At 56.5% G+C, this 21,368-nt stretch overlaps 1 protein-coding gene across 1 annotated transcript; it reads right to left on the bottom strand.

Moving 5' to 3' along the window:
* Positions 1-8,587: 8,587 nt before the first annotated feature.
* On the bottom strand, positions 8,588-17,601 carry NES (nestin). The gene is made up of 4 exons (XM_061120533.1): positions 16,696-17,601; positions 15,537-15,661; positions 13,712-13,785; positions 8,588-13,475 (listed from the first exon to the last, which is right to left on the bottom strand). Exons 1-4 carry the CDS (start codon positions 17,476-17,478, stop codon positions 9,127-9,129), a joined length of 5,331 nt encoding a protein of 1,776 aa, XP_060976516.1. The 5' UTR covers positions 17,479-17,601; the 3' UTR covers positions 8,588-9,126.
* Between the last annotated feature and the right edge of the window lie 3,767 nt (positions 17,602-21,368).

Raw genomic sequence — 21,368 nt, 5'->3', positions numbered from 1 at the left:
AGGGCAAGGCCCCTGGCGGCACTGCCCTCTGCCACCAGCCCACCAAGACCCATGCTCTTCCCCCCGGGGGGTGACAGCCCGAGAGGGGCAGAGCTGAACTCCACACGGCAGTGCCTGCAGGGGTTTCTGGGAAATACCGGGTTGGCGAACAATTCCTTTGGCTTTTTCGGTGACATCAATATCGGGGCGTCTCCAGTCCTGCCTTCGGCCCGCTCACTCCTATTCTGGGCCTCAGGTTTTTCCCTCAGGGCCTTGAGTGGGTCTCTAAGTGCCTCAGCTGCCCGTTCCTTGCCAGCCATCCTGTCCCGTCCATTCCCCTGGAGGCCCCAGTGCCCACTCATTCTCAGTTTCCCAAGAGAATGGGTTTGCAGGATGGGGTACCTGTAAAACAAGCAGAAAATAAAGCTGCATTTGAGCCCAAGCAAGTCTGATGCCTGTGTGTGTATGTGTGTGTGTATGTGAAAGAGACAGAAAAAAAGTGGAGTTGGGCCGGGCCTCACAGGATATATGGACCTTCTGTGTTTATTAGTTTCTGAAGGTCAGTGAAGTCAAGATGTCAGTGGATATGAGTTCATGGCACGGAATAGTCCAGTGTTTATGGAATGAATGAAACACAGGGGTTGGAAAACAGCATAAGGATATTTGGAAGAAGCTGGAGTGCCCAGAGTGTCCAGTAAAGCAGGCTGGAGAAGTTCAGTCTGGGGAGAAAGGGGCTGAGGGTTCAGAGAGGAAGACAGAGAGGTGGGTGCCTGGTGTTCCCATTCTGAGGTTCTAGAGGGGAGTGTTCTCTTAGGGAGTATGAGCGTGAAGGGAATGAAGGGGGTTACACTTCAAGCAGGCCTATTCCAGCAGAAGGAGAGATGCAGGAACAAGGAAACAAGGGCAGAGAAGAGATTCCCCAGACCTGCGGCAGGCAGGCCTCTGGGGAATGACCTGCGAGGCCCATAGGCTGTGGCCAGCAGATGGCGCTGCGGCTGCAGGCACGTCGGCCTGAGCGGGCCTGTGTGCGCGTGCGTGGGTGGAGCTGGCCTGTAGGAGTTTCAGGATACCGCCAGGGGGCGCCGGGGATCTGTCTTTCTGAGGAGCGCCCTGGGAAGAGAAGCGGGGTGGCTGGCTGCAGGGCTAGGGACAGGGGGAGGGTAGGACTTCCGGCCAGGCTGAGCTGGCCCTGGGGTCTGTGAGTCAGCGGAGACTGAGATGATGAGGTCATTCTCTGAACGCTGAAGAGAGAATGACCGGCTGTGTGTGTGTGCCTCAGCGCAGGGCACCGAATTGTGCCTTCTGGTGCCTCCTGGTGAAAGTGTGTGTCAGGATGCCGTCTGTCTTCCTGCTGGGGGTGAATCTTATTGCTGCAGTTCCTCACACTTAACCACACTTGGCCACACTCATGAATACACGTGTGCAAACTGTCGTGTGTACACACGTCTGCTTGTGCCCACTGTTGCACCACATTCATACAAACAGGCATTTCTTATTCTCTTTTGTAGAAGTCAGTAAAACCTGATAAAACTAAAGGACAGAGAGACAGATCCAGAGGAGCAAGAAGTGTAGAGAGGGCCATATGAAGAGACCCAGACAAAAGAGAGGGGACAGAGGAAGACAAGTGCTTATTTGGGGCAGCTAGGGGCTCCCAGGCCATTCCTGCCTAGCTGGGCCTTCTCCAGGTATGTAAACCCCAAACCAGCTGATCTCTGAGATATCAGCCCTGACCTCCCAGACCTACCTACCACCAAGCACCGCATTCCTCTCTTTGCCCCAGGCTCTCCTGTCCGAGCTTCTGCCCTCCCCACATGACCCAGCCTAGCGTGGCTAGGGAGCGGGGCTGTTCCTTATGGAGCTGCTGGGAGGATGATCCTGGGGCCAGAGCAGAACCCCACTTTATCCTGTACTACCCTGCAGTTGCCCACTCACTGCACTGTTAGGGAGGTCAAGAGCATTAAGCTGGAATTGTAAGTGGATCAAGACCAAAGTGGGCCTTTGAAGATGGGGTCTGAAAAGAGAAGGCTGAGGAAGGGGCAGTGTCTGTCCTTGGGTTCTTAAGGGAGGTGGTCTGAGAAACATATCCTCACAGGGACAGAGTTTAGGTAGCGCGTTGGATTTGCCCAAGAGACCCTGGTGGTGCGCTGGGAGGGTCTGGTTTCCCAGCCTTTTCATCAGCTTTCTCTCTGAATCTCCCGGACAGCAGTAGGCAGGGATCCACCATCACTGATCGGTGGATGAAGAGGGTTCCAGAGGTAGATATAGGGCTGGAGTGAGAATCCTCCCCCTTCTTCCCCTGACACCTGCTGAGCTGCTTGGGCAGGGCTGCCGGAAACGGAAGCCTTCTCCTGGCTTTGTTGGGCTTCCTGGGGAAGGGAGAGCTGGTCTAGGGATGACTCAGCACCCTGTACAGAAGGTAACCCCTGGACCAGTGTGCGTGTGTATGGCCTCTCTTGGCTTGAATAGGGGGACTTGGCCCCTCATGGAGTGTCAGCCCCATCTCTTTGGGCAGCTAGAATAGGGGCCCACCTGTATCGACCTCTGCCTCCAGGACACAGCAGACAGCTGACCATGTGCCCACTCTTGCCAAGCCCCTGGATATGTGGTTAAGCTCCCAGCCACCTTCCCACATGTCTAAAATGGGGTCCCTCCACAGGGTTTCCTTTTCCCTGGGGTTGAGGAAAGTCAGAGAATGTCTGGGTCTATGTGGAGAGAGGAGGCCCAGCCTAGATTAGGGGCTTGCGCGTTGAGAATGGGCCTGAGAGCCCAGGGAAGTGGGTTTTCCAGAGGTCCTCCATCCACCAGAGTCCCCGGCTTTGCTCGGGCTGCTCTGACCCACATCCCACTTCCCCATTCCTCTCCCACTCTCCCACTCCGACTCCCGCACACTGCCCTAACCTCACTGGGGCCTTTGTCCCAGTCCTGAGGCTCTGTCTGTGAGCCTGTCTCCTGTGCAGAGAGAGACAGGGCCCCATTGTCCTGGCTGCCTTCTGCGACACAGTAGCTCCCAAAGACTTCCAGAAATGCTCAGGCTGTCAGACCCCTGTGGGCGGGAGGGCTTTCCCCAGGAGTTGCACTCAGACCCTGCCTGGAGTGCGGGTCCAGGTACCTGGCTTCCAGCAGTGGAAAACTTCCTCTGTTCCCCAGGCTAGAGGTCCTTCCTGAAATCTCACTTCCTGTCTACCTCCGGCAAAACTGCCTGCTTCCTCCTGGGAAGGCAGGACTGAAAGCCTGGGGCAGAGCAGGAGAAAGGGGTTGGGAAGGAGAGGGGAGAAAAGCGAAGAGGGAGAAGGAAGAACTCCGGGAGGAAATTCCCCACTGAAAGATTCTAGACTCTTGTCAGTAGTCTGAGTGGGTAGATCTTGTGACCTCTGTGTTTATTCCCTGATGATTCTTCCTCGTGGTCTTTAGAAGTTGTTAACAGAGGGAAGCCTGTTGCTTGACCACTTTGGACTGGAGCCCTTAAGAGGAGCATCCCACACCCCCAGGCCCATGTTCTTTGGACCCCAAGTGGCATCTAAGGATTCTTAGTATCCTTGGCAAGAATGTCTATCTGCACCTTTATCCCCATCAAGGTAAACCGAAGTTCTCTTCTGACACGGAACTTCCAGGCAAATGAGGCCAACAGAAAAAGAGGGAATCCAGGAGAGATCAAAGGATTCAAGAGTTGGGAAGCAGCCAGGGAGGAGGAAGTGGAGGAAGTGGAAGAGTGGAAGATGAGGAGAAGCAGAAAGGAGGAGACAGGAAAGAGAGGGGGTCTTTGAGGCTGACAGCAAGGGGCTGTCTCTCCTTAGCAGGGAGGATGGAGGAGGGGGCCAGACATCTCCCCACCCCTGAAATTGAAGTCTCCCAGCCACCCCTCCTGGGACCCTGGGTCTCCACTTGTGAGCACTTGAGCCTGCAGCTGCTGGGAGGTGGTTCCTCGACAGTGGCCCCCTGGCACCTGCCTCGGTTTATTTCTGGTGCCACAGCTGAGTCATGGGGGTGGGGAGAGTGAATAAGAGCTGGGGGGAGGGGAGTTTATGACTGCAAGAGGAGAAGACTGAAGGGGCCTCTCAGACCTGGGACTCTGGGGCCTGGGATCTGTGCCTTTGGGGAAAGAGGGGGGCCAGACGTGACAGCATGAGAAACAGGAGTTAGGTTACCAGAGCAGTGTCCACTTTGGAGACCTTGGGTTGGTGGGGTTGGGGCAAGGGTCGGGGAGCAGGAGGCAGAGTCTATTACTTCTCAAATGTTGGAAAAGAAACACGATCTGGCTGTGGGGGTGCTGTGTTAGAAAGGGAGGGGAGAAGGGAGAGGAACCCCCAGGGTGGATGGGGAGGTGGATATGGAATCTTTGGATCATCAAAGAGGAAACAGAGGATGGTGGTTTCCTTGCTTCTGATCACAGACTCCTCGGGCCCTCACCTGAGGCCATTCTGTCCCTCTTCCTGCCCCTGAGCCAAAAATTCCCTTCCCTGGTGGCTCACTGGAGATCCCCCTTTGTCTTTTCCAAGTGGGCCTGAGGACTTTGGAACGGGTCCCTGGGTCCCTCCTTGATCCACTAGAGCAGCATTCACATGACGTCTTCTGTAGCAGCACCTGTCCTGCAACCTACCATTCCCTCGGGTGGGAGTGGGGGCCTCACGGGGACCCAGGGGCCTGGCCCCAAGCCCAGAGCCTTCTTGGGTTTCCTGGGCTTAGGTGGGCTTAGTGTCCATTCGCTCCCCTTTCTAGGGGCAGCCCCAGAGGGCACATTCCAGCTGAAATTAAATCACATTCCTCCAGCCCTGCCTGACAGGACGGCATTTCTGACAGCAGCTGTGACACCGAGGAGTCAAGTGGCAGCAGCTGGTCCCCCGAGGAGGGGCTGAGAGTGGGGAGCCGGGAGGAGCTAAGGGGCCAGGGCCTTGGGAAGCAATGAATGGGCTCTGAGTCTCTGGTCTCGAGTGAAACTTGCTCAGTTGTGTCTGATTCTTTGCAATCCCGTGGACTCTAGCCCAAAAGGCTCCTCTGTCCATGGGATTCTCCAGGCAAGAATACTGGAGCTGGTAGCTGTTCCCTTCTCCAGGGGATCTTCCTGACCCAGGAATTGAAGCAGGGTCTCTTACATTGCAGATGGATTCTTTACCAGCTGAGCTACTAGGGAGAGACCAGAGCAAAAAATCTAGACCCTGCAGTGGGAAGGGTAGAGGTTAGACTGCGGGGTCTCTTTGCTGCGTGGAGCCTCAGGGAATGACCCAGTCTGAGTGGTATTGTGCAGGTGGGAAAACCGAGGTCTCCGGCATCACTTTCTGAGAGGACCCTGGAGAGACCCCCTGTCCCACCCTAGACTGGGCTTCTGTATAGACATGAGGCTGAAGGGGCCCTTTAAGAGGCCACACTCTGAGCTCCCTTGGCCAGAGCCCAAAGCCCAGGCCTTTGATTTCCTCTGCGACTCTGGCAGCAGCGACAGCAGCCGGCGGCAGGGACAGCATCAGGCCGGGCTGAATGGAGAACTCAGCCCCTGACCTCACCCTCCCAGGCGCCTCGGCCCACACAGCCTTATAAGGAAGTGCCCCAAACAAACCGAGGAAGCCACCTCCGGCCCCCCACCCTGCCCCCACCCCGTTCAGAGGCTATATTTACCCAGAGGAGGCCCCAGAATAACCTCCCACTTGTCCTTGTGCTGGGGAGGGTGGGGGGATGGCGGGTGCTGCCTCCTGGTTCTCTCCCCTGGGACTCCACCCTCCGGAGTGCTTCCTGTTGTCTGACCTCATCACAGTCATTCATTCATTCACTTATTTGTTCAGTCTGTGTTTACTGAGCACCCTCGGGCCCCCAGGCACCGTGTCAGACCAAGGCCACACTGTCCCAGGGCTTTCGAGACAAGACGGTCTCCAAGGGACCACAGTCCCCTGGTCCTCCTTCTCAGGCTCCTGCCCAAGTGTCTCCTCCCAGCTGGAGTTCCTGGGGGCTCTGTCCTGGGTGACCTCTAGGCCAGAAGTAAAGTGAAGTGTTACTCAGTCGTGTCCGACTCTTTGTGACCCCAGGGACTGTATAGCCCATCAAGCTCCTCTGTCCATGGAATTCTCCAGGCAAGAATACTGGAGTGGGTTGCCATTTCCTTCCGCAGGGGATCCTCCTGACCCAGGGATCGAACCTGGGTCTCCTGCACTGCAGGCAGATTCTCTACCATCTGAGCCACCACCTTTCTGTCTCCCACAATGGATCACCAAGTCCTGAGACTCTGCTTCCCTTCCGTGCTTTCTCTCCAGCCCCACTGCTGCCCTCATCCCCTGCCTGGACCACGGCAAGACCCTGAAGCCCTTCTACCTACCCCAATCCACTCTCACACAGCAGCCGGAAAGTTCTATTTAACACACAAACCTGGTCGTGTCAGCTCACTACTTCAGAGGAGACTCATTTCCCTTAGGATGAAAGCTGTATTTTCTGGCTGCCTAGGGAGGCCTTAACCCCCTGGCCCCCAACTCCTCTTTAGCCTTATCGTGAACCTTTTTACCCCTCATTCTCCACCTTCTGGTCACATAAGCCTTTTTTCTGTTCCTCAAATGCCCAAACTTCTCTTCCTGCCCCAGGATTTTGTCCACGCTGTTCCCTCTGGCTAGAATACTTTTCCTCCCCCTCCTCTTTTCTCCTCCTCCCTACACTGGCCAGCTCCTGCTCCTCTTTTAGGCTGCTAGAGTAGCCTTCCCTGACCACCTCCTCCCAGCCTCCCCCAGCTCAGATCAGGGCGGGGCGCCTGCTGTATGCTCCCACAGTCTCCTGCCTGTCTCTGTTTTTGAATGATTTCCACTCAGAAGCCCTTATTCAGTTAGAAGGCAGAGCTCTCAGGGTCAGGAACCCTGGACTCCCAACGCTTGCATGGCCCATGGCGCACAGTACATGCCCCCGTAGCAGCTGCCAGTCCCTGTTGCTGTCCAACCCCATTTCTCCTGCTGCACAGACTTCCATTGCCAGAGAGGACACGTCTCCCATGGCATACCTCCTTTAGAAAGGCCTCACTTCTGTCTAACATTCCTCCCCCTGTTAGAGATGGTCAGCAGAAATGGCTATAGTTTGGGTAGTTCTGCAGGAAATCAGGGGCCCTGGTGTGTGTGTGGGGGGTGGGATGGCAGGATGGCCCGGACACAGGGAAGGACTCAGCCTCTGTCCTTGGCCTTTCGCCTAAGTGGGGGTGCCCGAGGGCCTGGGGAGGCAAATACAGGGCTCGTCTGTCCCATCAGAGGAGCAGGGAGGGGGCCTTATTTGCCCGGATGCCAGTGTGCTGGCCCCCAGCCTGGCAGCCTGGTGAGATCAGACATGGCCTTGTTAGCAATGGGTACAGGAGGGAGAGTGGACGCCAGGAGGGCCGCCAGCATCCCGCGACCCCGAGGGCCAGGGTGTGTATGAAATGGAGGCCTGGATAACCAACACAGAGACCCCCAGAAGGCGGAGAAGGTGTGGGGAGAGAAGCAGACAGTGCGGTCCTGTCGGGGGCCTCCTGTCCACCCCCTCGTCGGGAGGATAAGCTGAAGTCAGAGGGGTTGAGAGTTCATCTTCTCGTCTTCCCCTGGCCTCAGCCTGAGGCCCGAGGAGAAAAGAAAGGGCCTGCCTCTGGCCTTGGGATTGTCTCTCCAGGGGGAACATTCATTTGGCAGCTCCTGCCCCACCCCCACCCAGAGTATTTAGAGGTGTCGCCCTGCCCTGCTCTTCTTCCCTCCAGAGCTCAGATGGGGAGTGGCTTCTATTTGGGTATCCTGACTACAAGGCCTTCAAGCCCAGCCTAATCCGGGCATCCCTGGTCCCTCCTAGCCCTATACAGGGACCCAGAAAACTCCTGGGAAGGGGGGTGTTCTTGGAAAGACGCTGTGGCTGGGTGGACCCCCAGTCTAACCCCAGGCATCAGCATACCCCGTCATCGTGCTTTCGTTTCACCCAACAGCTTCAGTTTATCCCCCTCACCTCCCCTTTCTTGTCGTCCCTGTCTCCTGCTTCCACTTGCAAGGAAGTCCTACTGAAGATCTAACCGGTAACCCTCTGGCTTCTCCTCGTCTGCTCACTGCTCTCTCTGCCCTGGGAGGCCCCCGAGTCACCTGGCCCCTGTCTGTCACTGTGTGGCCGGATCTGAGGTTCAGAGAGGTGAAGCACGGACCTGAGGCTACCCAGCCAGACTAAGGCAGAACGACCTCCTTCCCCCTCACCCGGCTCTGACCCAGCCAGCCTGAGCAGACACCAAGGCCAGACAATTGTTTGGGTTTGGGGGCAAGGGGGCTTATTATGCTGGCGGCGCTGAGGGGCCAGCAGGGAGGACATGCGAGGGTGGGGGTGGCCCCAAGCCCTAATCCCTGTAATCAGCGCTGTGGGCAGAGATGATGACAGGCCTGGCATCTGCAGGCGCCAAGGTCACCTGGGTTGGCACCCCCATCCCCTGGTCAAGCAGCACCCCCAGCCTTCCCCGGGCCCCCAGCACTGCTGCCTGCAGCCTTCATCTGCCTGGCTTGTTGCCACCATGAGGCCTTCCAGAATCTTCTCTCCCCAGCAGGCAGCCCCTCCCCAACACCAGCGTCTCCTGCTCCCCCCACCCCGGCTCTTCTGCCTCTGTGTCAACCCTGAGGCCCCCCTGAATTGAGGAAGGGAGAGTCCAGACTTTGTAGGCGGAGGCATTACTTTATTCAGGCAGGGATGAGCCAGATGGGGCCACAACATGGCAGGTCTATGTGGGGATCAGGACACAGGAGCACCCCCTCACCCTCATCAGCCACCGGCCCACCATCTCATGAGGGTGCGGGAGGAAGGGCAGAGCTGGTAAGCCCTGGCACGCGGACCACCCCAGCCCCTCCCTTTGGAGGGGCCACTGGGCCCTGGCCTTCTCCAGGTCCTGGGGTGGGGAGGAAGGAGCTGCAGTGAAAACGGGGGACTGGTCCTACAGGGATTCAGCTGGCTTCAGCCTCACGGGACAGTGCAGGCAGGCTGTCCCCGCGATGCGGAGGCCAAGGGCTGGGAGCTATTCCCGGAGTCTCCACTCTTGGACCGGGTCCCTTTGCCACACCCGTTTCACCTTGGCCAGCCAGGCCTCTGGGACAGAAACCTCAGGTCAGGAGAGCATAGGTGAAGGGTGCTGCCCCGAGAAGGCAGGGGGCCGGGGGACACCCCTCCGCCCAATGCCTCTGTGTAGGAGTGCTTTCTCTAGTCCTCCCCGGAGGACCAGGAGTCTCCATCACCTTCTCTCTGACTGAACTTCAGGAATTGGCCTTGGCCCAGGTGAAGAGGAGCCCCTGCCCAAGGGGCCTTCAGGGAACCCCCCTCCTCCTCCAAGGGGCTCCCTCGGTCCCCCTCAGCCGCCCCCTGGCCTATCCCCTCGGACTGCTCCAGCCCGTTCACCACGCCCCCATTCACGTGCTCCAACTCTTCCTTCAGGCTGGGACCTGGGCCACCGACATCAGGGGTGTCCTCCACCCCACTGAGGGTCCCCAGAGGACCAGGGACTTGGTCCTCCCTCTCCAGGGGGGCAGCATCAGACTCCTCCTCTGAGCCTGAGGCCTCAGTGATGTTCTGGGACTCAGTCTCCGGGGCAGTCATGGGGGCGTCAGGTGCCGTGGGCCTCGGGCCATCGTCCCAGGGGACACTGACATCCCCGGACTCAGACCCCAGGAGGTTCCCTCCCTGAGGGCTGCTCGGGGCGGGGAGGCTGCCCACGGAGGGCACTGGCCCCCCGAGTCCTGCCCCTGGCTCCCTCCCCTCTTCTTCGTCTTCTTCCTCTCCCTCCTCCCCACTCTCTTCCTCATCTGCAAATCCATCAGATTCACCATCACGATCCCAGGCTGCAGGCTCCAGGAGCAGCTGGGGCACTTGGCTCAGAGGTTCTTCCCCCTCCCCGGGGACCCCAGGAAGGAGAGAAGCCTCAGTCCCCAGGTCCTCAAATTCTTCCGACAGCTCAGAGTCATGGCCACGTTCCTCCTCCTCATCTCCCTCCTCTTCTTCCTCCTCTGAGGGGTGGGCCCCAAGGCCCTTGGAGGCTGGGACTTCAGGACCCCAGCCTTCCTTTCCGGGCTCCCCTTGAGGGGAGGGCCTCTGCTCTCCAGGCAGGTCCCACTTGGGGGAAGCGGGGGATCTGAGGTAGAGGCCTAGGGGAGTGGAGTCAGGAAGGGTCTCCCCTAGCTCATCCGCCTCACTCTCTTCTCTGCTCTCCTCCCCTTCCTCCTGGAGGCCCTCTGGGATCCCCCCAGAGCTCAGATCCTCCTGCTCACCGTCCGCCTTTCCCAGGACCTCAGCCCTGCCCTCCAGCCCCCAGCTGGCCTCTTGGTTCCCCTCAGCCAGGGGCTGGGGCCCAGCGGCATCTTCAGGGATTAGGGTGGGCAAGCAGGACTCGGTGGGCCTCAGACTGGGGGGCCCCAGCAGCTGTTTGGCATCCTCCTCTGCTCCCTCTGACCCCAGGGGCCTGGGCTGAGGGGTATCACTTCCCTCGTGGCATAAGGTCTCAGCTGAGACTGTCTCCTCTGTTTTCCCAGGGGCCCCAGATTCTGACTCCTCCCAGTCCCTAGGAGTCTCCAGCGGGTCTCTGCTCTTCCTGGGCAGTGTGGAGACCTCTGGCTCCAGAGTGCCTGCCTCCTCCAGCTTCTTTCTGGGCCCTTCCACGCCCTGTACCTTCTTTGCCTCCACACCTCCCTCCCCCAGGGGTGGCTCCATCACCTCCTCTCTGGCCAGGCCACCTGGGTGCTCCAGCCCTACTACCTCCTGCTCGGGTCCCCGCTCCACTCCCGCAGACCTGCCCATGGCCGTCTCTAACTCCAGGGGGACCTCTGGGGAGGCTCGGCCATCCCCTGGGGCCACATCCTCATCTTCCAACACGGGCTCCATCACCTCTGACATGCCCTGGGCAGCCGGGAGGCCCAGGGCCCCCACCTGCTCTGGCTGCTCCTCAGGGCCCTGGAGGCCCTCAGCGCCTCCTGCCCCACCTGCTCCCTCAGCTGGGAGCCTCTGCTCTTTGGGCTCGGGGCTGCCTGGCTGCCCCTCACCCACGCCCCAGGCCTCACCTGTGGCTGTCAGATGCAGCTCCCCCTGCTCCACCACCTCCCCCTTCGCAGGGAAGCCAGCCTGTTCTTTCAGTTCCAGCTCTGCCCCATCCTCACTGTCCACCCCAGCCCTCCCAGGGGGCCTGTCCTGATCCAGTTCTTGGTCCCCCTGTGTTATATCGTCCCACTTCTGCTGATGTGCAGAGAGCGGCAGCTCCTGTCCCTGCTCCTCCAGGGGCCTCAGTGACGCTTGACTCTCTTCCTTCTCCACGTTCTCTTCCTCTTCCAAGTGCCTTAGACTTCCCTCATCAGCCTCCTCTAGAGATTGCAAATTCTCTACGTTCCACTCTGCCAGAGAGCCCAGTGACTCTTGATTCTCCTTATCTGGGGGTCTCAGTGTCTCGTGGTTCCCTTCCACAGACTCCAGTGGCTCTTGACTTTCCTCTTCTAGAGGTTTCAGTATTTCCAGGTTTTTCTCTTCGGTAGGCTTTAGTGGTTCTGGAGTCTCTGTTTCTAAAGACCTCACTGCCTCTATACTCTCTTCATTTAGGGACCTTAATAACTCTTGATTCTCTTTTTCAAGAGGTATAACTATCTCCTGATCTTTTCCAAGAGACTTTAGTGTCTCTGGTTTCACTTTTTCTAGAGGGCTCAATGTCATCTGGCCTTCTTCATCTAGAGATCTCATTGCCTCCTGGTCTTCTAGAGATCTCAGTAATTCCTGTTTGTCTTCTTCTAGAGGTCTCATTGCCTCCTGTTTTTCTTTTTCTAGAGACCTCAGTGGCTCTTGGTTTTCTTCTTCTAGAGGTCTCATTGCCTCCTGGTCTTCTAGAGACCTCAGTGACTCCTCTTTTTCTTTCTCTAGAGACCTCAGCGGCTCCTGGTTTTCTTCTTCTAGAGGTCTCATTGCCTCCTGGTCTTCTAGAGACCTTAGTGATTCCTGTTTTTCTTTTTCTAGAGGTCTCCCTGTCTCCTGGTCTTCCTCTAGAGCTCTTATTTCCTCCCGGTCTTCTTCTAGAGACCTCAGTGACTCCTGGTTTTCCGTTTCTAGAGACCTCAGCGGCTCCTGGTTTTCTTTTTCTGAAGGTCTCACTGCTTCCTGGTCTTCTTCTAGAGCTCTTATTTCCTCCTGGTCTTCTTCTAGAGACCTCAGTGACTCCTGGTTTTCTGTTTCTAGAGACCTCAGCGGCTCCTGGTTTTCTTTTTCTGAAGGTCTCACTGCCTCCTGGTCTTCTTCTAAAGATCTCAGCGGCTCCTGGTTTTCTTTTTCTAGAGGTCTCAGAGCCTCATGATTCTCATCTTCTGCAGCCCTCAGGGCCTCATGATTCTCTTTTCCTAGAGGTCTTGATGCCTCCTGGTCTTCTAGAGACCTCAATGGCTCTTGACTCTCTTTGGCTAGGAGTCTCAGTGTTTCCTGGTTCTCTACTTCTTGACATCTCAGTGGCTCTTGACTCTCCTTTTCTAGAGTTATCAATGACTCAATGTTCTCCTCTTCTAGAGACCTCACTAACTCTTGATTTTCCTTTCCTGGATATAAAAATGTCTCTACATTAACTTCAAGAGACCTCGTTATTTCTTGATTCTCCTGTTCTAGAGATGGCAATGTCTGTGGATCCTCTTTTCCTATTGGCTTAAGTAATTCTAGAGTCTCTTTTTCTAGAGATCTCACTATCTCCATCTCCTTTCCTTCCAAAGACTTCAATAATTCTTGATTCTCTTTCTCTAGTATTTTTAGTGTTTCTAAGTTCTCTTCTTCCAAAGGCCTCAGCAATTCCAGATTCTCCTTCTCTAGAGATCTTATCATCTCATGGCTCTGCTTTTCCAATGGAATCGATGGCTTTTGAATCTCTTCTTCCAGAGGCTTCAGAGTTTCTTTTTCCAAAGGACCCTGGGAGTCTTGGATTTCTTTCATGTCCAGATCCCCCTCTTCTTGCCATGTTTCCTGCTGCAAGCTGCTCACTGCTTTAACCTCTACCACTGTTTCTTTCTCTGCCAGCCCCCAGAGTTGTCCTTCATCTTCCTCCTGGGGTCTGCTGGACTCTCTAGACCCACTGGGTTCTCCACCTTTGGCCTCTAGACTGGAGTGGTCAGGGCTGAGGGCTGGAGCCAGGGAGGCATGATCTTCAGGGGATTGGCTTGGACTGGGCTCTTGTTGCTGGCCCCCAGGCTCCTCTGGTCCTGGCAGGACGCTGGCAGGGATGGCCACCTTGGCTTCAGCCCACATGACTTCTGGCACCTGTTGCCTCCCAACCCGTGGTTGGGGCAGGGACACAGGGTCATCCTGGGCTCTGATCTCGGCATCTACAGCAGGGCAGGGAGCCTGAGGGGTGGGTGGGATGGGGGTGCTGGCTGAGGTCGGGGTGCGGGCCTGAAGGAATTCCTGGCTCTTCAGAAAGGTTGGCACAGGTGTTTCAAGGGTACCGGGCAAAGGTGAGGAGAGGGGAGTCGGACTCAGGACAGAAAGCAGAGGTCCCGGACGCCGGCCCTCTGGGGTCCCAGGGAAATGTAGCTCCAGCTTAGGGTCTGGAAAGGCAGAGGGGGGAAAATGGTGTCAGGACAGATCAGCTGGGATGGGGAGGGGTACCCTAACCCTGCTCCTGCCTTTTTTTGGGCTGGGCTAAGTGCATGCTCATTGATGTTAGGGGCCTCGGAGTCAAGATATAGGCTTTCCTGCTTCTCATCTCAGAAAATGAATCGCTCTGGGGTATGAAGAGGAAACAGAGGTAAAGTTCTGGGGCAAACTTGGCCCCTCCTCTTACCCAGAAAGCCGAGGGAAGCCTTGGAACCGCCTCCAGGCGTCTGCAGCCGGGAGTTCTCGGCTTCTAGGAGGGTCCTGGGGATGAGGGAAGAAAAGCAGGGTCAGCCCTCTGCCCACAGGCCAGCAGGTCAGCCAGCCAGGGAAACATCACAGCTCCCGCCTGGCAGGCCTCCTCTTCATTTTCACCACTATCACACAAAGCCACAATGGCGTTATACTTGGCTCTGCACATGAAATCACATGGTCACACCCACAGATAGCACACACTTGGTCACACAGAGTCACACACTTATTTGAACACACAGCTGGACTCACAGACACACAGGCGGTTCCCACAGTCGACATAGTGTACACACCCCTCAACACAGCGCTTAGACTAGTCCCCTCCCCATCCCAGGCCTATGACCTCATCCTCCGGTGGGGGGCTGATTCTCATGCAAATGGATGCCTTTGTCCACACCGCCATCTGGAGGGTCTGAGGAGGGGGCTTCCCTGGGGAAGTGGGAATTCTCCGGCCGTTCCCATGGGATAGGCTCCCTCCTCCTCCTCCCCCAGGGCCCCCAGAGCTGGTTACAGACAAAAACAAAACAATTCAGCTCCCTCTCTCCAAATCCTTTTCATGCCTCAAAACCCAGGTTAAGCCTGCCCAGACCTTTCCCCTCAGTGGTTTGATTAGGGGTCAAGGCTCTTATCTGGGGATCTCTAAGTACTCTGGATCCCAAGCCTTTCAGGGCAATGAAGGTCTTTGTGTCCATGCCCCTGCCTTAGTGTCCCATGGGGACTGAGAAGGAGGGGACCGATTGCGGGGAAGGAGGACCAATCAATTCAACAAGTTATGCTGAACATCTGTCTCCTCTGTGCGCTTCATCATCTGAGTCTGGTCAGTGTCTTCTCTGTCTTCCTGCTGCAGCACTGTGCTCTCTGACCTCTGTGGAGGTGGGGGCCCTCCCTTCTCATCCTGAGAGCCTCGCTGACTTTCCTCCTCTGGGCTCTGCCTCCCCTCCCCTTCTGAGCTTTCTCCAGGGCCCCTGCTTTTGTTTGTCTGTGGATTCTGGGGGCACTGTCGTCATAGGCTGTCCAGCCCTGGCGCCATCCTGTGGGCTTGAAGTACGCAACCCTTCACCATGGCAAAGCCCCTTCCTTCCTCAGGCTCCATCAGTGGGGCCTGGGCTAACCAGGTCAGTTTCCCAGGTGAGACTGTGGGTTTGCCCAAGGCCACAGAGCCAGAGAAGCAGCACTTCCTTGATCTCAACCTTTCCTGAGCTAACAGTGTATGCGGTCAGTAGAAGGGCTGGGCAAGTCCAAGGGCACCAAGGCTTGAGAGGAGTCAGGCCCCCGGACATTCAGGATGGAAGGGACTCTGGTTGTTACCTAGCCCATCTCCCACCCTCCAGACCAGGAGACTGGGGCCCAGGTCAGGTGGCAAGTCGGTGCTACCAGCCCACACCTGCAATTCCTCCTTCCTGAGGCTGCTCAAGGACATCACCCTCTTGGTGTGAGTGCACACACACAGGGACTGGGTACCCTTGGGGGTCATGTTCTGGATGCAGATGACCTGTAGGTGTCCAGCCTTCTCCTTCGAGGCTGTCCCCCCACTCAGCTATATCACCACTCCTTGGAGGGTCTCCTGGGCACAGGATACTTCTCCGGTCTTGAACCCACAGGACAGCAAGTGGGCTTAGGTGGAAGGGATCAGCCTAGGGTCACAGGACCGAGTGGTGGCAGAGCCCCCACCCCCCCGTGGCTCTGGGCCCCTTCAGGTGAGGAGTCTGCCCCCACATTTATATGTGCATCTGTGCTCCACATGGGTCAGGGTCAGGGTCTACCTGTATGTGGCCACCTCCAGGCTGAGGGACATCTTGAGGTGTGCCAGCTGCTGCCGACCTTCCAGGACTTGGGCAATTTGGCTCTGGAGGCCTTGTTTCTCCTGCTCCAGGGCCTCCACGGCCAGCTGCAGAGCGAGCCAGAGGTAGTCAGTGAAGGGGAGGGCTCCTTACCCCTTGGCTGCTGCAGCAGCAACTTCGCTTCCTGATTAACTTCTCCGCAGAGCAGATTCCTGCCTCCCCCTACCCCACTCCCTGCCCAGAGAACCCCCTTCTGGAGCCTCTGAGAAGGGCCCCTCTCAATCCTCTCCCACGGCCTGGCTCCTCCTCTGAGGATGCTGATTAAATGGTAGCACATGCGGCTCAGAATTCAACTCCCACAGGAAGGGGGAGGTGAGGGAGGAGAGGAGATGGGTTACAGAGAGAAGGAGAAGGGGGAAAAGTGGAAGCAGAAGGAAAAACGATTAATCAACAGGCCTGGAGCCTGCAGGACTGGAAGCCAAACAGCTCGGGTCCCAGTCACTGTCTCCTGCTCCCCACACTTGGCCCCCGCCCCCTCCACTTCCCACATGTTCTCATGTTCTGGAATCTTTCTCCTCTGAAGGGGGAGTGGGGGATAGTGAGACCTCTGTCTGGGCCAGGCAGGAGGCTGTTTTCTCAGCTGCTGGTCCCATCTGCGCAGTGTGAGGGGGAGCAGCTGTCCCAGGCCTCTGGAATGTACTCAGGAGCCGGACAGCCCTGACAAGGGAGAAGGGGCTGGTGGCCCCTCATCCAGGGCCCCTCACCCTCTCCTGTCAGGGCGAGGAGGGCTGTTGAGAACCTGAAGACTAAGAGGCCAAGTCCTGAGCATCTTATGAGTGACAGCAGAGCCTAGGGAAGGGCCCAGGGGCCATCAGGGTAGGAGGGTAACATCCAGACGGGAGGAGACTGCTGCAACGTCTTGGGCCTGTCGGCCCTTCGAGGTGCGCTTCGAGAGGACTCTGAACCTCCAACCCCGCACTAGACAGAGTTGTGAGAGTCCAGGCTGGTGGTACCAGGCATGGTTTTCTAAGAAGTGGCCCCTAAATGTACAGCCACCCCCACTCCCCTTCCCAGGTCTCTGAGCCCCAAAAGGACTTCTTGAAGCCTTGTCTTGCCCAGTCCCCGCCCCCGACTTCCTCACCTGGAACTGCTCAGCGGTCCGCAGCCGCTCCTGCCAGCGGCCCTCCAGCCTCTGCTCCAGCGCGGCCCTGCGCTCCTGAAGGCCGCTGCGCTCTGCCTGGAGTTGCTGCAGCTCCAGGCGACCCTCGCGGGCGCCCTGCAGCGCGTGGCCCAGCCGCTCGCGGGCCTGGCCCAGCGAGGTCTCCATGTGCGCCACGCGTTCCTGGTAGCCGCGCACTGCCCCCCGCCACGCCTCGCCCAGCCGCTGAGCCAGCTCCTCCACCTCGGGGGCCGGCGCAGGGGGACCCCGGGGCGGAGCGGGGCCGCGGGGGGCGCAGGCAGCCTGCGCGTTCAGGCCGGCGCGCTCCTCCTCGTGCGCCGCGCGCAGAGCCTCCAGCTCGCGCTCCAGCTCCGCAGCCTGGGTGCTCAGCCAGGTCTGGGCGCATTTCTCGGCCTCGACCGCACGCCGGCTGCGGGCCACCTCCTCCGCGGTCCGCTCCCGGGCCAGCCGCAGCTGCTGGCACCGACTCGCCACGCCCTCCACCTCTTCTGCCAGGTTGTCGCGCGCCACCTCGGCCGCGTGCTTCTCCCGCCAGCGCTGGTCGACGAGGGCCCGTAGGGCCGCCAGCTCGTCGTCGGCACGAGCCCTCCAGGAGGCGTCCCCGGCCTGTGCCCGGAGACCCCCGAGCTCCGCGCTGAGCAGCTCATTCTGCTCCTCTAGCGCCTTGACCCGGGCCAGGTAGGCCTCCAGGCGCCGATTGAGCTCCCACATCTGAAAAGATTCTTCCCCCAGGCAGCCCTCCATCCTGCTCGTCTGACCCACCGAAGGTGGAGAGACTCGGAGCACCAGGAGAAGCCAGCAGCTCTCAAAGCTTTGGGGACGGAAGGGAAAAGACGCGGATGGGGACAATGACGGGGCGGGGCGAGGAGCAACCGGAGAGACTGGGAGTCGGGAGTGGGAGCGAGGCTATTCATACTCCCGCCAGCCTGGCGGGAAAAGGGGCGGGACCCAGGCCTTAACCCCTTAGGGTTCAGAGAGAAGGCAGCAGCCTCTGTCCCTGCCACCCCGGGGTACTGCAGATGGAACCAAAGGAAAACCCGTGCCGGGAAAATCAGATCCGATGGCGGTGGCTTTCAGGCGAAGGAGGCCGTGAGGCAAGGTCATCACCCCAGATAAAAGGAGATTATACACAGAACTGAGCCAGGGGGTTCAGGCCTGCGAGGGGATGCGAGTCTGTTACTCAGGGCATCCAAGAAAAGTGTCACTCATTGAATTCTTCTCGGACTCAGTTTCTTGACCCATAAAATGGGAGCGCTGATGGAACTCTCATGGTTCGGCTGAAAGGATAGATGTGGCCATGTTTTCCCTAAATAGCAAAGACTCACCCTCCTGAAATACTGGAAGAAGGCAGCATTGAAGACAGAAGTCAGAAAACACATTGCCTGAAAGATACCAAATATGTGTGGTACTGGGAGACACCGCGGATGCACGCACACCCTATTTCCTCAGTCTCCATCAGGAAACAAAGGGAGCAGGCAAAAGGATGTTCTTTCCATTACTCACCTCAGGCTTTCTACTCCTCTTTCATATAACCTGAAGTTCATATACCCACTTTTTAGGTAATGAAACCCCACCTCTCACTCTCATTTCTGGGGCGGGGCGGGGGAGGAAGGACACTCCAGCCCGTCCTCGGTGGCGGGGATATTTGTGCAGAGGGCGCCCCCTGGTGGCTCTCAGACTGTGCCAAGAAGAGGAAGCAGAAAGAGTCACAAGGCGTCCAAATTTATCCAGCCTTTGGAATGTGCCAAATCATGTTCTAACATTTTATTTACGTTATCTGACTGAATCCTCAAAACATCCCTTTGAGAGCGCCACAGTTCGGGAGACAAAGAGCTCACTGCGGGCGGGAGTAGCTGGGAAGGCCTTCTGGAGGAGGGGAGGCCCTTGAACTGGGTGGTGAAGGAGGCGGGATTTGGGGCTAGTAAAGGGGAAGCAGCCTCAGAGCGGGAGAGGCGAGAATAATGAGATTCCTTGAAGAGGGGGAAGGAATTTCTGCTCATGTGCATCCAATTTAGCTCGAAACCTACTCTGTGTCAGCCGTCTGTCCCACCCCTGGAGGAGTTCATGATTTGGTAACGGGAGGGCAACAATGGTGGTGGGGGTAACCAATAAGGTTATCATAATACTTAGCATCTGAGGAGTCCTCGGAGACCCAGGGGAGCACAGAGAATGGAGGTTTTCTGAAAAGGGAGTACAGCAGGATCAGTGACCTGGAGGCTATGCCACTAGGCCAAGCGGAGTTTGAATTGGTCCACTGGAAGGGAGAGGCCAGTGGGCATGGTGTGGGAGGCTGAGGCATCTCCACCCCCGCATTACCTCACAAATCCTGCGGTTCGGTTTGGGCTGAGGCCTCCCGAGGGTTGTGCCCAGGAATGCTGACTTGGAGTCTCTCCTTCCCTTTTCACTTCCTGGCTATTCAGAGAGAGATGATACTTGAGATCCCTGGGATCCATGAGGGGGTCCCCTGGAGACATGGGAGTGGCAGGGGGTGGAGACTTTCTCTCCTGGGCCCCTCACTGTCACCCAGAGGCGAGACGTTTGGCACTGTGTCTCATGCAGAGAGCCCTGGATCTGACTTTTACACTTTCTAGCTGATTGACCTTAGGCAAATCACATAGGTTTTCCAACTGAGCCTCAATTCGCCTATTTTATAAAGGAGGTTAATACTTATCCATATCCAGGCATTTGTTCTGAGGATCAAACAAGATCAGGTACCGGGAGGTCTTTGTACACAAAGCCTTTTTGAGGACTATCACCATGAAAGCCATCAAGCTAGAGCAAACCTTTTCCATGAGTCTCTCTTGTAAGTTTGGGGAGTCTTGGGAAGCAGAGATGATCTGAAATGCTAGAGATGAGAGGGATGTTGATTTTCCCGAGGCAGGAGAAGGTGGGTCCCACAACCACAACTGGTGGAGCTGATACCAAGACCCAGCCAGTTCTAAACAATAAACTGCTATTTGATGTGATGAGAAGCTGAGGAAAATGAGGCCCTCCTCCATGGGCCAGGAGACACTCAGTGGGTGCAAGGTGGGCCAGGTGTCTTCTCCTTCCCGGGGCAGGGGATGGGGTTGCACTGTTACTGCGATTTTTGTGAGGCCTTTGCCAGCATTTTTTATGTCCCTGGGCCCAGGACACATAGGCTACCTGATTCTACAGTGAGTGGATACAAAGTTCATTAGTCAAACAAATGGGACCTAATTAAACTTAAAAGCTTTTGCGCAGCAAACCATAAACAAGATGAAAAGACAACCCTCAGAATGAGAGAAAATATTTGCAAGTGAAGCAACTGATGAGGGATTAATCTCCAAAATATGCCAACAGCTCATGCAGCTCAATATCAAAAGCTAATGCCCCAATGAAAAAAATGGATGGAAGATGTGAATAGATATTTCTCCAAAGAAGACATCCACATGGCCAAAAAACATGTGACAATATCCTTAACGTCACTAATTATTAGAGAAATGCAAATCAAAACTACCATGAGAATAAAAAAAACTACCATGAGGTGTCACCTCACACCGGTCAGAATGGGCATCATCAAAAAATCTACAAAACAAATAAGTGCTGGAGAGACTATGAAGAAAGGGGAACCCTCTTACTGTTATGCCCAATGTCTGAATCCCCGAGCGGGAAGAGAGACGGCTTCCAAGACAATGCAACTCGCAAAAAGGGAAGTTTATTGCTGACTCGAGTCAGGGCTCCTGCCGCATCCAACACAGTGGTGCGGGTCAGAGAGCCCCGAGCCCAAGCTGTTACACAAATTTATAGGGTGAGCACATGCCCTTGGTAGTTGGTTTAAGCGGATTGGTTACAAGTTTGCAAAGCAATTTCATTGGTCAAAACTTTCGAGCACGGGACTTTCCCGGGGGTTTCCGCCCCGTTCCTAATTTCCTAATTGGCAAACAGCGGTCAGTGTTAAGCGAATGCTGATTGGTTGTATCCAGGTGGCCTGATAATCTTACCACCCAGAAGTAGGAAGGCCTGCTCCTAATCTAAGCTGCCTGCCATGGCGTTACTTCTGCTCGCCTCACACTTACACTGTTGGTGGAAATGTAAATTGGTACCGCCATTATGGAGAACAGTATGGAGGTTCCTCAAAAAACTAAAAACAGAATTCCCACATGAGCCAGTAATCCCACTCCTGGGCCTATACCTGGAGAGAATCATAATTCAAAAAGACACATGTAGGGGACTTCCCTGGTGGTCCAGTGATTAAAAATCCACCTGCCAATGCAGGAGACATGGATTCCATCCCTGGTTGGGGAAGGTTCCACATGCCACAGAGCAAATAAGCCACAAATTCTTAGACCACACTCTAGAGCCCAGATTCCGCAATGAGAAGGCACCACAGTGCACCCCAAGAAAGAGGAGGCCCTGCTCCCTGGAACCAGAGAAAGTCCACACGCAGCAGTGAAGACCCAGCCCACCCAAAAACAAATAAATAAAAATTTAAAAGTATACATGAGCCCCAGTGTTCACTACAGCACTGTTTACAATAGCCAGGGTTTGGAAGCAACAGATGAACGGATAAACAGGAGGTGGTACGTATATACAATGGAATGTTGAGAGCTGCCCTAGTGGCTCAGACGGTAAAGAATCCACCTGCAAGGCAGGAGACCTGGGTGTGTGACACA

The sequence above is a fragment of the Dama dama genome, chromosome 20, assembly GCF_033118175.1.
Source record: "Dama dama isolate Ldn47 chromosome 20, ASM3311817v1, whole genome shotgun sequence".
NCBI classification, from domain to species: domain Eukaryota; kingdom Metazoa; phylum Chordata; class Mammalia; order Artiodactyla; family Cervidae; genus Dama; species Dama dama.
This window is presented reverse-complemented; position numbering and strand designations above follow the sequence as displayed.